Raw genomic sequence first — 19,092 nt, forward strand, 5'->3', positions numbered from 1 at the left:
TAAACAAAATGCTGCATATTGAAATCCATAACAGCCACTATAATGTAAACAAAACGCTGCATACTGAAATCCATAACGGCCACTATAATGTAAACAAAATGCTACATACTGAAATCCAATGAGCTTGATATTCACTGAGATATCATTGGTAATCAAATAATGGATTGACCGTTCTGAAAGAATGATAATATATTTTAAATCGGATACCTGTGAAAAATACACTTTAAAGGAAGTATTGAAATTTTGTTACATGAACATAATTTCAATTTCCTTCCCTTGATTTATTAACTTCAATATCGCTAATGTCGGTCTCAGAATTGGCTTGCATTTCAAGCAATTTCAGTTGTTCCTCCTCCTTTTCTTCTACAGTAACCTGTTTTGCATCTTTCGGTTTACTTGTTGATTGCTGATACATAACTCCACCTAGCATACAAATCAAAAGTCCGACTGTACCCACCCAAGTCGAGTGCTTATCCCATATCACCAAATTAATCATAACTGTCAACAACTTGTTCACTATACCAAGAACAGTAAACCCAGTTGCAGAAATAGCCCTGCGGCACGAAAATCCAAAGAAAGAGATCGCAAGACCGAACAAGCACGACAAAGCCACAGGCAAAATCACCGGAAATGAATGCCAATCAGACTCATCAGTGATCTCATGCTGTATCTTCTTCAACTCACCCATTATCAACAATTCCAACGGAAAAAGCAGAAGAGCCTCAATATTATTATACAACACAAGACCCCAAGTATTCAATTCAATCGTCGTAACCACATGCTTAATGTAAACAAAATCTATCGTCATACTAACCAAATACGCCACCGCCCACATATAAGCCGCAAACGTAAACTGATAATCAGTAGCAACATAAAGCACACTTCCAGCAAATATAGTCCCTAACGAAGCCCACGTCTTTAAAGACGGCCATGGCCGATGCAAAAACACCGACTCCCCTACAGCAACGAAAATCGGAACAGCTGATCGGAACACAATGAAAGTATCCACATTGGCATGTAACAGCAACTCACTATTAGTAAAAAGTGACAAATAAAAAATCACAGCAGCCGGTAAAAACCGCCACATTGTAATAAAATCAAGCTTATCGTGTTCGACAACCTTAAGCCATCCACAGAGTAAAACCCCGGCAGCACTAGTGAAGTACTGTAAGGCGGTAAGGGCACCCGGATAAGGGAATTTCATGACAGCCCATTTGTTGATAATTGACAGTAAAGATGCAGATAAACAGTAACCAGCAGCAACACCATAAATTGAAATTTGATGAACAATTGAAGTGTACCAATTTCCAACAACACCGTCATTCTCATTCACAGCATTCATATTCAAATTCAAATTCTTCACATTCACATTAACCCCTTTCTGAATATTCAAGTTATTGCTAGTAGGGTTTTTTTCTACAAAATTATTTTTTGGCATCTGAATAAAGCAGAAATTAATCAATGTTAATATGAATATAAAATCTATACAAAAATAAATAAATAAATAATCAGATTTATAGTTTATTGTGAGTGTAGTGTAAAGTAAAACAGAGTGAAACGACAAGGGTTGATGCGTTTTGAAGGAATGAAGAGAAGAGAAGAGAAGAGAAGAGAAAGGAACTAACCAGAATAGTGAAATGAAAGCGAAATTGTTTGTTGTATGAATCTTTTTCAATTTTGATTCATTTATTGGGTTTTGTTCTTCTTTGCTTACCGTGGCTTGCAGGTTGTTATTACAATATTTGTTTTGATTTTTTTATTTAAATAAATACATTAAAATATTTGTTTGGGTGATTAAAAATATAAACATCACATTTTTAATTTGATTTTTTTTATACTAAACTTAAAATTTAAGTTTTTTATTTCAAAAATCTTTTAATTCCAGTTTTGTTTACTAAATCTTTTTTAATTTAAGTTTTTTATGGAAACAAAATCTTTTAATTTAAGTTTTTTTATATTTTTTGACGAAAAAATCTTTTAATTTAAGTTATTTACCATAAATAACGTTAATTTTTTTACTAATCTTTGTTGTAGTATATGAATGAAAGTGTAATTATTTGACTGAGCAAAGACTTAACATCTTGTATGAAGAATCATAGTGACGTAATCTGCACGGACGAATGACATGAGCTACACGTGCCTCAGCTCCCCACGTGAGCTACGCGCACCAGCTCCACATGTCTTGGACAAGTTGCATATGGAATCTGAGTCATAGCTTGTTTGACTTGACACCTAAATCTGAGGAAAGCTCGCTAGATCAAGGAATGGTGGACTATAAAAGGAGGCACTTAGGAGGAAAAAAAAAAGAGACATCCATGCTAGGTTAAACAGTACGGTCATTTTCTAGAGTGCTCTAGAACTTTCTATGGTAGCTCACCAATCTTGTGTTTACATCCGTAAACATTGGCGCAACTTTCCAACAACCTAGCTCCATTTTCATTTGTTCATTTTACTCGTCACTATAAAAGGAGCGCTAATAACAGAGGCCGAGCAAAGCTGCGAGAAAGAGAAGCTGAACTGAAACAGAGGCTGAGTAGGCCGAGCAGAGCTGAGAGAGAGGCCGAGCAGTTTCAATGCAGTTTGGTTTGGTGAGTTGTTTTGCCATATTTTAAGGTGCAAAAAATTAAGTGTTGTTGTGATAAAGGGACTATTCTGCTAAAGCTACTTGTTGGATGTGTTTGGAACAAAGAAGTGATATTGTTAGTAATGTTGTACAACCACATGATGATCTTTAGACATGTATAGGTGATCTTTAGACATGATGTTTCCTACTAAATATTTTGTGATATCGAAGTTAAAGATTTTCATGGTCGAGCTGGTATAGCCAAGCATACGAGAGGGATATGGATTAGTGTGGGAGGGAAGGTGAGAAGAGTAGAAGGGATAAAATACCTGAGAACTCGTGGTTGTTCCTACTTAAAATTGGAGGCCACAAAGGAGAGCAAATCCAAGAGAGTGAAAAGAAAATGTGAAATGGTAAAAATGAGTAAGGAACATAAGTTTGTATTTATAGAGTTAGTTATAGAAACAGTCATGGTAAAATTAGTATGATGGTAGAGAGAAAAAAAGAGTGGAGTGAAAAGAGAACTTAAGATGTTAATAAGTGAAATGGTAAAAATGAGTAAGGATGATAAGTTTATATTTATAGAGTTTGTTATAGAAAAAAGAGTCATGGTAAAATTATGATGGTAAAGAGAAAAACAGGACGGAGTGAAAAGAACATGTAAGATGGTAATAAGTGAAATGGTAAAAATGAGTAAGGAGGATAAGTTTATATTTATAGAGTTGGTTCTAGAAAAGAGTCATGGTAAAATTATGATGGCAGAGAAAAATGAAGGACGAAAGTACAACGTACAATTGATGTGGCAAGACTAGACAGCTAATGTGACAAGACCAGAATGAATGTCACCATGTTTTCCTCCTAAATACCACCTTTTATAGTCTATCATTCCTTAACAATATCACTATCAACCTCTTCCTCTCAAAGTCCAACTTAATCTTCATTTTACCAATAAGAAATCCTTATCCTAAATTTTGATTTTTCTTGCAATGGTCACCATTTTTTAATAGATACTCGACGTCAAGGATCAATAGTAATGGTCACTAACTTTGCATAGAGAGAATCCAAACAAACAAAATAATTACAACAACTAATATCGAAAGCTGATATACTTGCACGACTAAAAAGTATATCTAAACCATTTTTTATGTATCTATTATCAAAGATATACATACAGTATGTCTTGCTTCTTATTCCACTTCCAGACCAAATTTAATTGCAGTTTTATATCTCATAGTAAAACCTTTGCTACTTTCTTGTATACCATAAATTTTCTTTTTGGTACTGGATAGGGGAGTAAAATGCTAAAGACCATATAAATTTTTATAAAAATGGAATAACTAATTGAACCAAGGGGACCAACCTTTGCACTATGTACAAAAGAGCATCATCTCTGCATCACACTGAGGGATGATTACAAATCTTTATCTCCTATAAAACTGTGTTGAACTACACCCATAAAAAGAATAATAAATAAAAAATGAACACTATAGACAATCAAAATCCTTCAACACTAGCCTTCCTAGAAGCTGAGGTTGAGGCCGAGGCTGATAACTTGCGACTTTCTTGCCTATCAAGCTCCTCCAAATAGAGGGTTGAAGAAAAAGCGCGAGGCGGAAGTTGAATCGACACTCCTGACCATCTTGGAGGTGAAACAGATACCAGAGCTCTGGATGATGGTGATGGAGAGAAACTCGACCTTGGTGGAGGGTGGATGATACCATTAAGACTTGGTGATCTCGACATTTGTGCTGGTTCTTGCAGTGGGAATCTGGAAGAATGCTTCAAATCTTGTATCTTTTTGAGATGCTCAACAACAGTTCCCATGGTTGGTCGTTCTGATGGCTCCATTTGAAGGCATCTTTGTGCAATGTGAGCTATTGTACTCGCCGCTTTAGAAGGAAAGCGGCCTTTGAGTTGAGGATCCATGATCATTGACAAACGATGATCATCAGATAGGAAAGGCCTGCTCCACTTCACCAAATTCCTCTCTTCCTTGGGGTGGCGGCTATCGAGATTCTTTCTTCCTGTAAGTAGCTCTAGAAGAAAAATTCCGAAACTCCATACGTTGCTCTTTGGAGTAAGCATTCCTTTCTCCAGTGTCTCCATCGATAGGTTTCCAACGGCCTGAGCAATAACAAATTCATGAACAAAAAGATAGAAAATATTAGTGAAATATCATAAACTCGTGATGGATATTTTAGAGTAACATTACAGATAAGTCAAAGCACTTACAGATGAACTGCTTGAAATCTCTTCCTTGGGAACATGTCCGACACAACCATATCCTGAAAGCTTTGCACTGAAATCTTTGTCAATCTGAATGTTGGCTGTTGAGAATTCATTATACATTGCCTGCAGACACAAAAGAGCTATATCAACAAAGAGAAAAACACACACTTGATTGAATAATGTGCTAAAAGGTCAGTGAAAACAAAACAACTACTCATTAAATCCTTGAAATAATCATGTCCAACACGAGATTTCTTCAGTTCATTACATGATTCAATATAATACTAATTACCTGAAAAGGCCCTTCTTCATGCAAGAAAGAAAGACCTAGTGCAGCACATATTGCAATTTTCATTCTTGTATTCCAATCAATTGATGGTCCATCAGATTTCCCATACAATAAGCGGTCCAAACTTCCATGGTATAGCCTCTCATAAACCAACATTCTATGTTCTGAACCATCACGCGCGTGAAATCCTAGCAATCTACAGAGGTTTGGATGCTCCAAAGATGCAAGAGTATTAACTTCATTTATGAATTCCTTCAGGCCCTGAAAAAAGACAGATAATTTTAGTCTGAAGGCAATTTAGAATTTTTAATGCAAAAAAATTCACAACACTAACAATAACTTGTAATTATGTTTCAATCAGGAAGTGTGCAATTCTTGACAGTTTTTCAGCACCACAAGGATTTGATAACATATTCATATGCATGGATTGGAGACATAAAAGAGTAAGGAGGATAGCTAATAGCATGAAGAACAATGCTTAGATACTGCATAACAGAAAGTTGAATGGCACAAATCGAAACATAAAAACAGTATAATTCCTTTCTTGCATTTATTGGTGAATTCGACTAAACAAACACAATATAAGGTTTACATATAACACAATTCATAAATAACAAAATACATAAAACATTGAGTTCTAGCCATTCCTAAGATAATAAAGGCAGCAACAGTAACCTACCTTTGAAGTTTCCACCATTTAGATGACCAAATAGCAATTTGTATGCATGAGGATACAAAGAAATGAAACTAAAATACTGCAGTACTGGGAAAAGTACCTGAGGTGATGGGCGAAGGCGTGTGACAGTGGCTTCAAATTTCTTTGAACTTGAAGTTGAAGTGTCGTCACCAAAGGAAGCTTTATAGATGGTGGATGAAAGAGATTCTGACATGTATCGATCTGAAGAGAAATTGAGGCAAGCGGCAGCAAGTTCATCATATGAAAAGTTTCGAAGTGACCCAGTTGGTGGAAGCGGCAAAGGTCCAGAAGCATATAAGGGACTACTAGCTGTCCCCAACTTAAAGCTTCCAACAGTCTTCAGTGTACCGCTACCCTTAGGAGATGGAAGCGGTAAAGGTTGTGGACTAGAAGTGCGCTGCTCCTTCCATGATCCAGTTCGGTATTTTGAGTCTTCTTGTCCCTCATACTCAATTATGGCCAATGCATCTTGTTCTGCTTCATCAAGAGCCGATGGAGCAGACAAAGCTCGTATTCTAGTTGATCTATTGTTAGTGACTTTATTATTAGTAGGTTGAATTGGTTTCACTCTTATCTTAAAACTAGGAGGCGCAGACTGGAGTGAGCGAGTATGAGTTTGGGGTTCAGGAAGTACTGTAGGAGAATCCTCGCCAGGGCTTACGCGTTTTACATACGCAATCTGATCAGACTTTTTCTTATTTCTCTTCAATATAGTAAAACACCCCATCCTATGAACAGAACAAGGATTGTTATAGAGAACTGTTTATGTCTGCGAGAAACAAAATAAAAGTTATATCTCAAACAAACTTACTGAAATTCAATTTACTACAATTTGATATCCCACAAGAAATAATGCTACAATGTGTTTTCCAAAGATATAGTTTAACACCCCATTTTAAATTTCATTAAAATAAGATAAAAGATTGAAAGAAAATGGCAAATCATATGTTTGTCATACTTTACCCCCAAATTATGCTAATCATGGTAATTGTAAACCTCATAAAATATGTTTAATTAAATTATAAAACTGTGTATAGAAATAAAATAATGTCTTCATTTCGTTTTCTATGCAATAAACTATTAGAATCTTTATATCATTTTTACTTTGTCAAAATCAATAAGTAGATAATTGTGACGGTAACCCTAATTTTTGGGGACAGTAGTGCTCTCCATCACAGATCTACAAATCTGCGGCATTTTTCATTTCTCACTAAACTCGCTACCCATATCGGCAATGCCAAACCATCCTAATACTAGAGACTTGTCTTCATTGAAGCATCCATGCGACGCCATGTCCTAATTCTTGGTTCCCTGCATCCTCGTATCTGGGCAGTGTGCCAATGGGAATCCCGCCACACCCACTCCTCCCTGCCCCTCAGAGATCTATACTATCGGGATACAACCGAATTAAGATTTCTATCCTTACTCTGAACTATTACCAAGAGTCTAAGACTACGCGATAACATAACCATTTGTCGTCCTAAATGGAATGTAAATCACTACAATTAGTGAACAATCGGTTGATTAATCACCTCATAAACCTCAATTCCAATTTTTGTGTACATCACTCACATTCCAAAAAAATGGTCTAATCAAATTACCTCATATCTCCTATCTATCTTCTTAATTTCTACAACAAATATTTTAGAAGTAAAAAATAAATAAAATATAAAAAAAAATGCATGAAATATTTGTTTGCAAATGAATAGAACTACCCAAGTTCATTCAAAAGCCTTACTACATGAATCTTCACATGATAAATAAACTACGCAAAAATCAACTCAGATCCAAAAATATCAATGAAATTTCAACACAAACCCATTTATTCAATTTAATTCCACATACAAAGACAACAAAAAAGAACAAATTTTTAAGCTAAAAAATTCATCCACACCAATAATCCTCCAAATAAAAATAAAAAAACAAAACAATTGTTAAAAAAAAAAATTGGGAAAAAACATCAAGACAAAACCTAAATTAATAATCAAAATTGCATCAAAAAAAAGCTAAAATTGCACAAATCAAAGGGAAAGTAAGAAAATTGAACAAACCTGTGCAAAGAATTGGAAGCTGAAGAAATTCACAGTAAAGCGATCAAAGGACAAAGAAATGGGTGAAAAATTGAATTTTTTTCTGTGGTTTTGATTCGTCCACGAAGAAACTATTACAGAGTCAAAGAAAACAGCAGATTGAAAAAGCTGCGAAATGAAGATTTTAGAGAGAGAAAGTGAATGAATATTGAGAATTTTAGAGAGAGAGTTGTTATATTTATATCACAGAAAATGAAAATACTAATTAACAGTGGTCAAAGATATTCAAAACAAAGAGTTAATTTGTCATTAAGATAGTAATATCTTTATCATTAAACACCAATGACCAAAGAAAATGTTTTTTTATTTATCAACAAAAAGTTGTACAAAATTTGTTTTTTCTTTTGAAATTTTTCAATTTTTTTTTCCATTAAGATAATATTTGTTTGTATATATTGTTTTTGACCAAATTATTTGGATATATTGTTTTTGACCAAAAATTTGTTTGTATTTATTTTTTTGACAGATTATATTTGTTTGTATTGGTAGTGGAAAAAGTTGTAGATACATTCAATTACTACATATAATCATTTTTTATTTGTATATGAAATTAAGGGTAATTAATTAAATTAATTACTTTTATTTTGGTCAACACATGATTCAAAAAAATTGGAGAAAGTAAATGAATTCTTAAATAATAAAATTGTTCTTTTTGGTTATTTTTATGATTAATTTTGCTTAAATTTCTGGGTTTCTGCTTAGAAAATTACTTTGAATGACACCTTTTATAAAAAACAGATGCATTTTGAATATTTTGGTTTTTTTTTTTGTTTGAAGCATTGAATATTTTGGTTTCAACTTTGACTAAATCACTTCTTTATGAGTTTTTTCTTTGACCGAATTTTTTTTATGATTTGGTACGATTGTGTATGTGTCTAATGGAGTATAATATTAATGATTTTTTGAATCATATATTCAGTTTTATATACTTGCAAGTAAAATACTATTTTGGTTTTAATTCTTTTTTAACGGCCAAATCTCTATTTTTATAAAACTTTTTTTTATTAAGAACAAAATGGCCAAGTTCAAATGGATTGGTATACAAATGAAAGCCGGATACATGAAAATGATAATATATATGATACTAATATGTTGATACGCGAATTTAAAAAAAAATTAAGATATGAAATGAATCAGATATATTAATAAATTTTAATATAAAACTAAGGCTTAAATGCAGTTTTGGCCCCTCAAGTTTCACAATTGCTTGATTTTGGCCCCCACATTTCAATTGCTTGATTTTTACCCTCTAAGTTTCACAATTGCTTGATTTTAGCCCTCTAAGTTTCAATTGCTCGATTTTGGCCCCTCAAGTTTACCCCCTTTTGCATTTGCTAGCCCCCCGTTGACTTTTTTGACTATAAATTGCTTATGTGACATTTTAAAAAAATTAAAAATATGTTTTAATTAAAAAATAATAATATTTGCTTTTATAAAAATGTATTAAAAATTGTTTTTTTAATAAAAAGTTTAATAATTATTTTTTATTTAAAAAAAAGTTTACAAAGTTTTTAAAAAATAATACAAAAAATGTTTTTTTTTACTTTTTTATATAACAAAATTATTTTACAAACTACATATAATAAAAAAAAATTATAATTTAGTTTTTAAAAAACAATTTGTAATTTATTTATTTATTTTTAAATACTTATTTAATTTTAAAATGCCACATAACCAATTTTTAATCAAAATATTCAACGGGAGGCTAGCAAATGCAAAAGAGGATAAACTTGGGGGGCCAAAATCGAGCAATTGAAACTTGGAGGGCTAAAATCAAGCAATTATGAAACTTAGGGGGTTAAAATCAAGCAATTAAAATGTGGGGGACCAAAATCAAGCAATTGTGAAACTTGAGGGGCCAAAACTGCATTTAAGCCTAAAACTAATATAACCGTAGAATATTTATATATAAAATTTAAATAATTGTCAATGATTTTGGCTTTAATTTTTTTTAACAGCCAAATCTCTATTTTTATAAACATTTTTTATTTAGAACAAAATGGCCAAGTTCAAAATGAATTAGTATTCAGATGAAAGCCGGATACATAAAAATGATATTGTTATATGATATTAATAAGTTGATATTCGAATTTTTAAAATAATTTAAGATATGAAATGGATTAGATGTATTAATAAATTTCAACATAAAAGCTTATATAAATGTAGAATAGTTGTTAGTGATAATGTTATGAAGTGTCTATGAGTATTCATGAGGTTGCTGGGTTACGAGTCTCGGCTGTGATCATCCACGTTATGTTCAGAACAACTATATAAATGAGTTTGACATCACATTTTACCCCAAAATCTTAAGGCATTAAGTTTATGGTCGTCTTACTTATAAAGTGTCATCATTTTTCTAAGCAACGTGAGACTTAGTTCACCTCACACTTGTCACAACAATCTCTCCTTCAAGCGTGAGTCAAGCTCCCCCTCAAATAGAAGCTTTATGCATTCGCATATACTTGCATCGTCATTGTTGTTGCACATAAGTTGGTTCCCCTGAAGATCCCTTCTTTTGTTCCCAAGATTCTACTAAAAAATCTACCAAAAAATTGTATTTTCATACATCACGTATATTCTTGGCGCATGTGCCATGACCGTTTGCACCTAGGCGCAAAAAGTGTAATGGCCATTTGCGCTTGTGCGCAAAAGTTATAAGCTTAAATGTAACTTAATAGCTTACTAAAAAACGACATAAGTTTGTGAAAAAAATTGTTATGAAAATGTCTACTTTAATCATACAAACTTATAAGTTATTCCTTATATATGCGCCGTAAATTCGAAAAATCGACCAAGTCACATCGAGTTTATGTGTGGAGCCGTGTAGGCTTCGTGTCGTAAGGGTGTAAATGATCTTTGAAATATTGTTGCAACATACTATGTGTAGTTGCAATGCATTTTGGTATAAAAATGTGTTTATTCTTGAGATATCGAATAGTGGTTTTTGATAAATCTTTTTTTTTAATCGAAAAAAGAGGTGTAACACAAGGACTTTTCAGGAGGTCACTCATCCTAGTACTACTCTCGCCGAAGCAGCCGTGGAAGATATTCGAACCCAATTTTTCATAAATCTTTTTGTTTATTAAAAAAAATAAAGTACAATACCATCCCCAACTATCTCAATCCTGATTATTACATGCTATAGGATAGGATTAAAATCATATCCTATGAGAATTTTAAATGATGAAGTCTAGTGGAAATTTCCACTATTCAATTTTCTCTCTAGAAATTTAATTTAACCACATATGGTAGAGACTGATGAGTGAGTGAGATTCAATCCTTTGCAGAAGATATGTTTCAATTTTGATACATTGTCCTCTGAATTAGTATCCAAAATGGGTGCTGGTGAAGGTGCTAACACAATGTCATATGAAATCGATGAAATAGGGCCAAATGCAGCTCCAGAGCTAACAAGTTCAACCATAGCACGACGAGGGTTTGTCTTGTGTTTTTCACAAAGTTCCGGCAAAAATACTCCTACACAAATTTGAAACAGATCAAAGCAGCCCAACGTTACATTTTAAAAAATATATTTAAACTCGTATTCTTCTGAACAATTTGTTCTTAAGTGAAACTTATTAACGGATTTGGATTGAGTGCAATGTGACTGTATGCAGTCACAACATCTGTATCATCCAATCAAGATTAGACCGTACAAATTTTAAGATCGGACTTTAATCATTATAAATATAAAATTCAAGCTTAAAATATAAATTGTCAAATTTTGATAAGCTGGTTCATATATGACTAACTGCAATGCAATCACTATCTTTTGAGCCGAATCACCGAGTTATTTTCTTATATCATGTGTTTGTCTTGGGAAGTAAAGTAATTTTTTATTCACATTGAATTGGACAAAACCATATGATGATGGTAAAGTAGTAGCATTATTAACAAACAATTTTTACCTTCTCCAGCTGCCAAATTGAAGAAAAGGTCAACAATGTTAGGACACTTCTCATAACAAGTTGGGGAGCAAAGTTTGCCGGTGAATTGTGGCTCAAAGAAAGCATCAGATGAAATACCAACAGAATTCCTATCAACACCGCATGCCTCGACACATTGGTCGGTTTCGATGTACTCCGCCATTCTCTCCACCACAACTTCAGATGTTCTACATTGATACTCAATTTCACCATTGATGCCTTTCTCTGTCTCCAACAAACATCTCTTTCCTGATGAAGCTATTGAGAAAGTGCACATTTCCTTTGGCAAGTCCTCACATACCATCACAGCTACAAAAATTCATGAAAAGGAAAAAAAATGAACAATTAATGACATTGAAAATTAAATGATATTATACTGTCAAATTTTATGATGCACAAGTAAGACATTTCTAACTACGCACAAGTTTGCTTTCACCTTTCACCATTGGATTAATAAGCTTTATCATTAGATCAAATAAAATATAATAATACTAATACTTTTTGATATAATGGTGGAAAACAAACTTCTGCACAACAACGTCATTACCTACATATAAAAAATAACAAAGAAAAATAACACTAAAAATTTGTAAGATATAGGGTCTGTTTGGATTTGTTTATTTTTAAGCTTATGAAAAATAGTTTATGCAAATAAATAAATTTTTATGTTAATTCATAAGTTTTCACTGGTAAAAATTATATTTTCATAAGTTATTATTTCATAAAATACCTTAACAACCTTATAAATAATACATAAACGCTTATTTATTTATATAAGTTGTTTTGTATAAGCTCAAAAATAAGTCAATACGGATTCATAATATACATAACTAGAGATGCATGAATTAGAAAAGAAGAAAGTAACAAAACCAAAGGCAGTTTGGTTGAGAAAGACATGGTTCTAAGTAAAGGGTATATAATTGGCAAATATAAAGAAATATTATTTAGGAAAGAAGGAACAATGAAGTTTTTTTTTTTCTCTATTTGTGTGTATGTGTATGTAATGGGAAGTGTTGAAGATTATATTGGAAAAGAAAACCAAATGGGTTATATATACTGTATAGGTTTTTCTTTTTTAATAAATATATAGATTTTTCTTTTGTTCAATATATGTATATTATAAAGTTTGGAATTGAAGTGGTAAAATATTAACAGCGTGCCTCTAATGGACTTAAGTTATGGAGGCTCTTTATTATTAAAAAAAAATAAAAAATAAAAAAATATTATGGAGGCTCTTTATTTTTTGACACACTTGGAAGGTACAAAATTTGGCCAAGTCTTGAATTTCTTTCTTTGTATTGTTTATAATCAATAAACAAAGCAAAAGCTTAGAGAAAATAATAATTAAATTATACTTGATGTTAATCTCTCTTTTAAATTTTTTTTTTTACAAATGCTTTTATGCTGATTAAACTTCTTCTCATTCACCAAGAAGAAAGAAAGATACATAGAAAACAGTTGACAAAAATTACTAAGATGTCTTAGTCTGAATTTGGAAGTACGGTGTTTTGCTAGAACACTATTTCTTTAACATTTTCTTTCTAACATTCAAAATTTTATTGAATGGCATCGATGTGAATCTCAGCGTTCTTAGCACTTCTCATAAATAAATAAAAAAATACATTGAGGACCATAGACAAGTGAAAGGAACCGTGTTAAAAGTTCTGCATGAAATGTGAGATAATCTGAACATAGATTTACAAGTAGAGTCAATTTTCACCTTACAAGATAGTTTTGCATAATTGAGTTAGGCCCAACTTTTACATGATATCAGAATTTCTTCAAGATCCGTTTGGCCGACTACTATAAGGTTTGCGTTATCGGATCATCCACCATTTATATCCACGCACTAAGCCCAATAGTGTTGAGCTTGAGGGGGTACGTTAAGAAGTCTCGCATCGATGTGAGATATAGCTTGAACATAGGTTTATAAGTAGAGGCAATCTTCACCTGAGTAATCGATTTTGTAGGGTTGAATTAGGTCAATTCTCAATTTCTACATGTTGCTATAACTATGGATTGGAATTATGGTGACCGCGAGACGGTATTGCTGGTAGTGTGAAGTTGCAAAGAGACATCAAGGGACACAAGTCATGGTTGGATGTAGTTAGAATCTCAACTTCATTTTACATGTTTAGATTCTAGAATCTGAATGCTCTCTATCCATGGTTGAAAACCCTCTTGAGATTTCATTATCTTTCGTAATTGAATTCTAAAATCTGAAACTTGTTTTGAATTCTAAAATTTGAAACTTATTTTTACTAAGACAATTATGTTTACTTAAGTTGTTTATGCTATTTCAAATTTTGATGTTCCTCGTGATTCTTCCGCTGATGTGAATCCAAACATTGCACCTATAGTTATGGGTCCTTACGCTGATGTGAAGTCAAAAATTGCAGCAATCACATTAGTGCGAGGATCCACAACTTTAGATGCAATGTGTGGCTTCACATCATCACAAGAATCGTGAGGAATATCCATATATGAAACAATCTAAACAACTTATGAAAACAAAATTGTCTCAGTAAAAATAAGTTTCGATTCCTAGAATTCAAACGTGTAACATCCTGAAATTTCATATATGCAGGCCCAACCCAAGGGCCAAGCAAGCGCTTTAGGCCTCAAATTTTTTGGGTCAAAACTTAAGAACTTTAATTTAGTTACAAATTTATAATATGATAAAGTATTTACATATATTTCTTTAGCTAAATTAGTTTGAAAGGAGGCTTCAAAGCCTCCGTAACCAAGGTTTGATCATCAAAATTTGTATAATTTAATATTTTTAATTTTTTATTAGCCTTGTGTTTTTTTTAAGAGCTCGCTAAATTTTTTGCTTTAGGCCTTTATGTCTACTCGATCGGCCCGCATATATGTATAGGGGGCGTTCGGATTCTAGAATAGCAGGATATTTTTACAAATATTATATAATTTGGTCCTTTCGAGTTTTTTGTTCTATTTTGGTCCTTTAAGTAATACAAAGGACATTAGTCAAAAAAAAAAAAGTAATACAAAGGACACTTTAGTCCTTTATGTTACAAATAGTAAAATATGTTGGTATCTGATAGGAAGGACTAAATTATCTAAAGTTTATGTCACGTGAGTTTAACTCATTGGTAGGAACATTGCATTATATGTAAAGATCGGGGTTGGAACTCCAAATATATACATCACATTATTCACCTTACAAGTGGAATTTCTAGTTACTTGATTTGGGGAAAAAAAAAGTTATCTAAGGTTTATAGCTTAAGGGATCAAAATGAACCCCTGTATTAAATTAAAAATTAATAGAAACATCATCAAACAATAAGCAATGATCGAAGTGAAAAAAACAATGAGCAATGAGTACAGAGCAGAAAGAAGGAATAACAGGTATATATAACTTTCCCTATTGAGACAAAATTCAAAGTAGATATCAAATAAGATGCCAAGATCATAAACAATTCCAAAATTTGATAAATTTGGAGAACATACATAAAAATGAAACAATAAGTGTCCAACTCAACTTGCTTATTACATTAATCAAAACAAATTCCTTAATAAGGAAATCATATTTCCCTCTACTATATATCATCTAATATAGTAACATAGGAAAATATAAATTCAATATTTCGTAACATTTAAATCATCTCTCCAAAATTATAGAGAAGAAGGTGCAGATGCTGGTGCTGCCACAATGTCCTCTGAAACAGAAGAAACTGGGCCAAATGCAGCTCCGGAACTCACAAGCTCGACCATAGCGCGACGAGGGTTGGTCTTGTGTTTCTCACATAGATCGGGCAAATATACTCCTGTTGTCATATAAATAAATGCAAGTTTAGTTATTATCTATGCTAATTAATTAATAAACACAAAGATAAAAACTATATAAAACTTGACCAAAAAAATACTATATAAAAAAATTTCCTAGGTTACATTTTTAAAATTATGCCTTCATTGTTTTGGTAGATGACGAGATTAATATATTCCTTGATTAGTTTTGAAGTTAAAATATGTTATGGTATTATGTTACTTTCTTAGTAATTGTCAAAGGTAGGAGGCAAGAACAGAACATGAATAAACATTGCCCTATGTGTAAGCAAAGGTGTAGTACATCATATTTTTTATGTGTGAGAAAGTTTAAAAAAACAAAACTTCCTTGTATAAAAGAATTGAAGAAATTTTAAAATAAAAATATGTCGCACTTTAAAAAATTAATTTAGTCTCTGAAATTGTAAGCGTCGAACAATAATTAATGAAATTCTAAAATATTACTAAAATTTAAAAATCCTCTGTCACATTGATCTTTTTGAATCCGTCAATTTTGTCTTAAAAATTATATGTCGTTTCAGAATTTTGTTAATTTCAAATCTTAAGTGTCTGATTGTACAATTTCAAGTACTAAAATTGAAAATTTAGACACAACTTATTTCTTAAACATGTTGAATTGGGAAAAAGTCTATGATGATAGTGAAAAATTCTTACCCTCTCCAGCAGCCAAATTGAAGAAAAGGTCAACAATGTTAGGACACTTCTCATAACAAGCTGGGGAACAAAGTTTGCCAGTGAATTGTGGCTCAAAGAAAGCATCAGATGAAATACCAACAGAACTTCTATCAACACCACATGCCTCGACACATTGGTCGGTTTCGATGTATTCCGCCATTCTCTCTACTACAACTTCAGATGTTCTGCATTGATACTCAATTTCACCATTGACACCTTTTTCTGTCTCCAATAAACATCTTTTTCCTGATGAAGCTATTGAGAATGTACACACTTCATTTGGTAAGCCCTCACATACCATTTCAGCTGCAAAATTAATCATGAGTAGTTTTAATATACATATCATGAGAAAATATCAAAGAAAAAAAAATTAACAAATAATTGTGTTGAAAATAGTATGATATATATAATCTTATTAACATAACAAAAAAATTATTAAAAAAAAAAGCACATAATTTTTTTTCATTAAAAATAGTAGGATATCATATAGTATACATACCTAGAGATGCATGGATGAGAAAAGAAGAAAGTAATAAAACCAATGATAGTTTGGTTGAGAAAGACATGGTTCTAAATAAAGGGTATAGTTTGAAAAATGGAGAAATTGTATTTAGGAAATATGGAAGTTTTTTTTATGTGTGTATATGGAATGAGAAATGTTGAAGATATGAACTATGATTTGGGAAAGGCATGATATGGGTATATATAGGCATAGTTGAAAATAGTAAAATTAAAATGCGCGTTTGTATTGGACTTTTGGACGTGTTTGGAAGGTGCAAATTTTGGCCAAGTCTACGAATGAATTATGGATTTTTTTTTTTATTTTTTGGTCAAGTTACTTATGTATTTTATTTAATTTTTTTTTGTAAATTAAAGATATTCTCTGCGTACAACTGTGTAGACTAATTCCCTCAAGTAACTGAGATTCATTTAAGGGATTGATTTCTTCCAACAAATGTTTTTTCATATGCATCGGCGGACCCAGAACTAAATGGTTAAGGGATTTAAGTATCTACCACTTGTGTGGTCGTATTTTATTTAATTTAATAAATAAGTAAACAAAAGACAATGTTTATGGAAAAAAAAAAAGTGTGGTTATTTTATTTTGTTACGTTTTGATCGTTGAATTGTATCCTTTTGGTTGTTGATAGTTGATACGGGTGCATGATTATTGACGAAAATGTAAGACGTGTTTGGAGGTTTTGAACTAACGACTTTTAGAAGTTTCCAATAAATTAAGGTATAGAAGTCAAATATACTAGTATTTATTTTTCACTTCTTTTATGTTTTTTTTACTCACTTTTTCTTTTATGTTTAATAAGTGTCTTATGTGTAGATAACTGTATTGATTAATCTCTCGAACATAAATGACTTAAATAAGTAACAAACTTTTTCTAAACACGTTCAAGTTCTAGATCAAACATGCGACTTAAATTAAATTAAAAGAAACTGTTTTGGACTGGGCCTAGAGCTGGTCCAAGTCCGCTCCTGCTCGACAGCCCAGTAAGATGAGCCGTCCTCGGCTACGTCATCACAACACGTTGTCCACGTGCTCCTCGCCACTCGAAGCGAGTCCACTTGAGCTTATATGTTATCCCCAATATGTGGGACAACTCAACCCGGGATGAGGACCAAATAAAGGTCTCTCCCTCCATCTACGGAGACTCCTGACAGTCACTCTAAATGGGCCGCACAGCCCATTAAAGGGACCTTTGACCGAGTGTTGGGGATATTATAAAAGCTAGGTATTCAATTATCATTCTTACTCTTACCTTAAATTTGTATCTTTTGTACCTTTTACTGACTTAAGCATCAGAGCGCCTGTAAGTACAAACTCTCCTCCGGTGAATGATCCGCTGCTCACACATCAACCTACTTTAATTTGGATTTTTAATTAATTATTTATTTTTCACGTCTATTCATATTTACCAAGAACTTGTTATACTGTATCGGCGGCATATTTGTTTATAAACAATTTGGGAGAAGAAAATGGTAACGCGTTTGTCATATGTGGGGTAACGTGTGTGCCTATCAAAATTAAGTTTGTCATCAACAAAGCAAGTTTGAAAAGCTTAAATTTAAGTTGAGACAAGTGGAAATATGCATGGCAAAATGTGAATATAAGATTAATAAAAGTAGGAATTTGACCTCACAATCATCAAAGTTATCAGAAGAATCTTATTTAACTCGATAGAAAGTTTGATCCTATGTATGTAGTAGAAAAATATTTGTTTGAATTATATTTTAGTAGAGGCTATTTTTCTTATGGAATGGAATTTAACTTATGTTGTTTATAAATTATAACTTACTAGCAGACCAAGCAGGCGCGGAATGCGCCTACCTGTGTCTAACTTATGTCCAAAAAAAATATATATATGTTTTATGTTATGGTGAGTTTGTTAATAAAAGGTTTTTGCTGCAAAAAAAAAAATATATGTCTTATGTTATGGTGAGTTTGTTAATAAAAGATTTTTGTTACTACTAAAAATAATCAAGGTATTGTTGGTATTAAGAAAAGTCCACACCAAAACTCATGTATTCTCTTTATATTTAGTATAGATATAGAATAGATGTATAGATAAAAGGGTTTGTCTAACATGTGCAATATTGCACATGTCAAAGTAACCAAAAATAATAACTATTTAATAAAAAATTATTATTATTTATTATAAAATCAAACATTTAATATGAAATGCACAAGTTCCGTTGCAAACTTACTGTATTGAATTTCTTAACATGTGCAAAGTTGCACATAATAGAAAAACCATAGATAAAATAGATGTATAGAATAGATGAGTTTGTTAATAAAAGATTTT

General features: G+C 32.1%; 4 protein-coding genes across 5 annotated transcripts; all 4 read right to left on the reverse strand.

Annotated features, from left to right (window-relative positions):
- On the reverse strand, nucleotides 1–1,749 carry LOC123921784 (GDP-mannose transporter GONST3-like). The gene is made up of 2 exons (XM_045974461.1): nucleotides 1,626–1,749; nucleotides 1–1,438 (listed from the first exon to the last, which is right to left on the reverse strand). The coding sequence occupies exon 2, from the start codon at nucleotides 1,436–1,438 to the stop codon at nucleotides 263–265; it is 1,176 nt and encodes a 391-aa protein (XP_045830417.1). The 5' UTR covers nucleotides 1,626–1,749; the 3' UTR covers nucleotides 1–262.
- Nucleotides 1,750–3,904: 2,155 nt separating this feature from the next.
- LOC123923511 (probable serine/threonine-protein kinase PBL1) lies at nucleotides 3,905–8,108 on the reverse strand. Of its 2 annotated transcripts, none has more exons than XM_045976196.1 (5): nucleotides 7,830–8,108; nucleotides 5,858–6,547; nucleotides 5,085–5,342; nucleotides 4,796–4,915; nucleotides 3,905–4,687 (listed from the first exon to the last, which is right to left on the reverse strand). In XM_045976196.1, the coding sequence occupies exons 2-5, from the start codon at nucleotides 6,503–6,505 to the stop codon at nucleotides 4,058–4,060; spliced, it is 1,656 nt and encodes a 551-aa protein (XP_045832152.1). In that variant the 5' UTR covers nucleotides 6,506–6,547; nucleotides 7,830–8,108; the 3' UTR covers nucleotides 3,905–4,057. The 2 variants fall into 2 exon arrangements, with proteins under 2 accessions (XP_045832152.1, XP_045832153.1); XM_045976197.1 differs by having other exon boundaries at nucleotides 5,858–6,506; nucleotides 7,830–8,085.
- Nucleotides 8,109–11,102: 2,994 nt separating this feature from the next.
- LOC123924385 lies at nucleotides 11,103–12,098 on the reverse strand. Its single transcript, XM_045977257.1, has 2 exons — nucleotides 11,777–12,098; nucleotides 11,103–11,345 (listed from the first exon to the last, which is right to left on the reverse strand). Exons 1-2 carry the CDS (start codon nucleotides 12,096–12,098, stop codon nucleotides 11,104–11,106), a joined length of 564 nt encoding a protein of 187 aa, XP_045833213.1. The 3' UTR covers nucleotide 11,103.
- Nucleotides 12,099–15,224: 3,126 nt separating this feature from the next.
- LOC123924384 lies at nucleotides 15,225–16,963 on the reverse strand. Its single transcript, XM_045977256.1, has 3 exons — nucleotides 16,776–16,963; nucleotides 16,256–16,582; nucleotides 15,225–15,582 (listed from the first exon to the last, which is right to left on the reverse strand). The coding sequence occupies exons 1-3, from the start codon at nucleotides 16,840–16,842 to the stop codon at nucleotides 15,431–15,433; spliced, it is 546 nt and encodes a 181-aa protein (XP_045833212.1). The 5' UTR covers nucleotides 16,843–16,963; the 3' UTR covers nucleotides 15,225–15,430.
- Between the last annotated feature and the right edge of the window lie 2,129 nt (nucleotides 16,964–19,092).

Source organism: Trifolium pratense, linkage group LG4, assembly GCF_020283565.1.
Source record: "Trifolium pratense cultivar HEN17-A07 linkage group LG4, ARS_RC_1.1, whole genome shotgun sequence".
NCBI classification, from domain to species: Eukaryota; Viridiplantae; Streptophyta; class Magnoliopsida; order Fabales; family Fabaceae; genus Trifolium; species Trifolium pratense.

What these genes read in the sequence shown, in the direction of transcription:
- LOC123921784 (XM_045974461.1), bottom strand. Translation starts at nt 1,438, where the DNA reads ATGCCAAAAAATAATTTTGTAGAAAAAAACCCTACTAGCAATAACTTG.
- LOC123923511 (XM_045976196.1), bottom strand. Translation starts at nt 6,505, where the DNA reads ATGGGGTGTTTTACTATATTGAAGAGAAATAAGAAAAAGTCTGATCAG. An exon ending in GCCTTCGCCCATCACCTCAG is followed by an intron (nt 5,343 to 5,857) that starts GTACTTTTCCCA and finishes GTCTTTTTTCAG; the next exon opens with GGCCTGAAGGAATTCATAAA. An exon ending in AGATTTCAAGCAGTTCATCT is followed by an intron (nt 4,688 to 4,795) that starts GTAAGTGCTTTG and finishes GTTATTGCTCAG; the next exon opens with GCCGTTGGAAACCTATCGAT.
- LOC123924385 (XM_045977257.1), bottom strand. Translation starts at nt 12,098, where the DNA reads ATGGTATGTGAGGACTTGCCAAAGGAAATGTGCACTTTCTCAATAGCT. An exon ending in CAATTTGGCAGCTGGAGAAG is followed by an intron (nt 11,346 to 11,776) that starts GTAAAAATTGTT and finishes AAATTTGTGTAG; the next exon opens with GAGTATTTTTGCCGGAACTT.
- LOC123924384 (XM_045977256.1), bottom strand. Translation starts at nt 16,842, where the DNA reads ATGTCTTTCTCAACCAAACTATCATTGGTTTTATTACTTTCTTCTTTT. An exon ending in TCTCATCCATGCATCTCTAG is followed by an intron (nt 16,583 to 16,775) that starts GTATGTATACTA and finishes TTAATTTTGCAG; the next exon opens with CTGAAATGGTATGTGAGGGC. An exon ending in CAATTTGGCTGCTGGAGAGG is followed by an intron (nt 15,583 to 16,255) that starts GTAAGAATTTTT and finishes ATATGACAACAG; the next exon opens with GAGTATATTTGCCCGATCTA.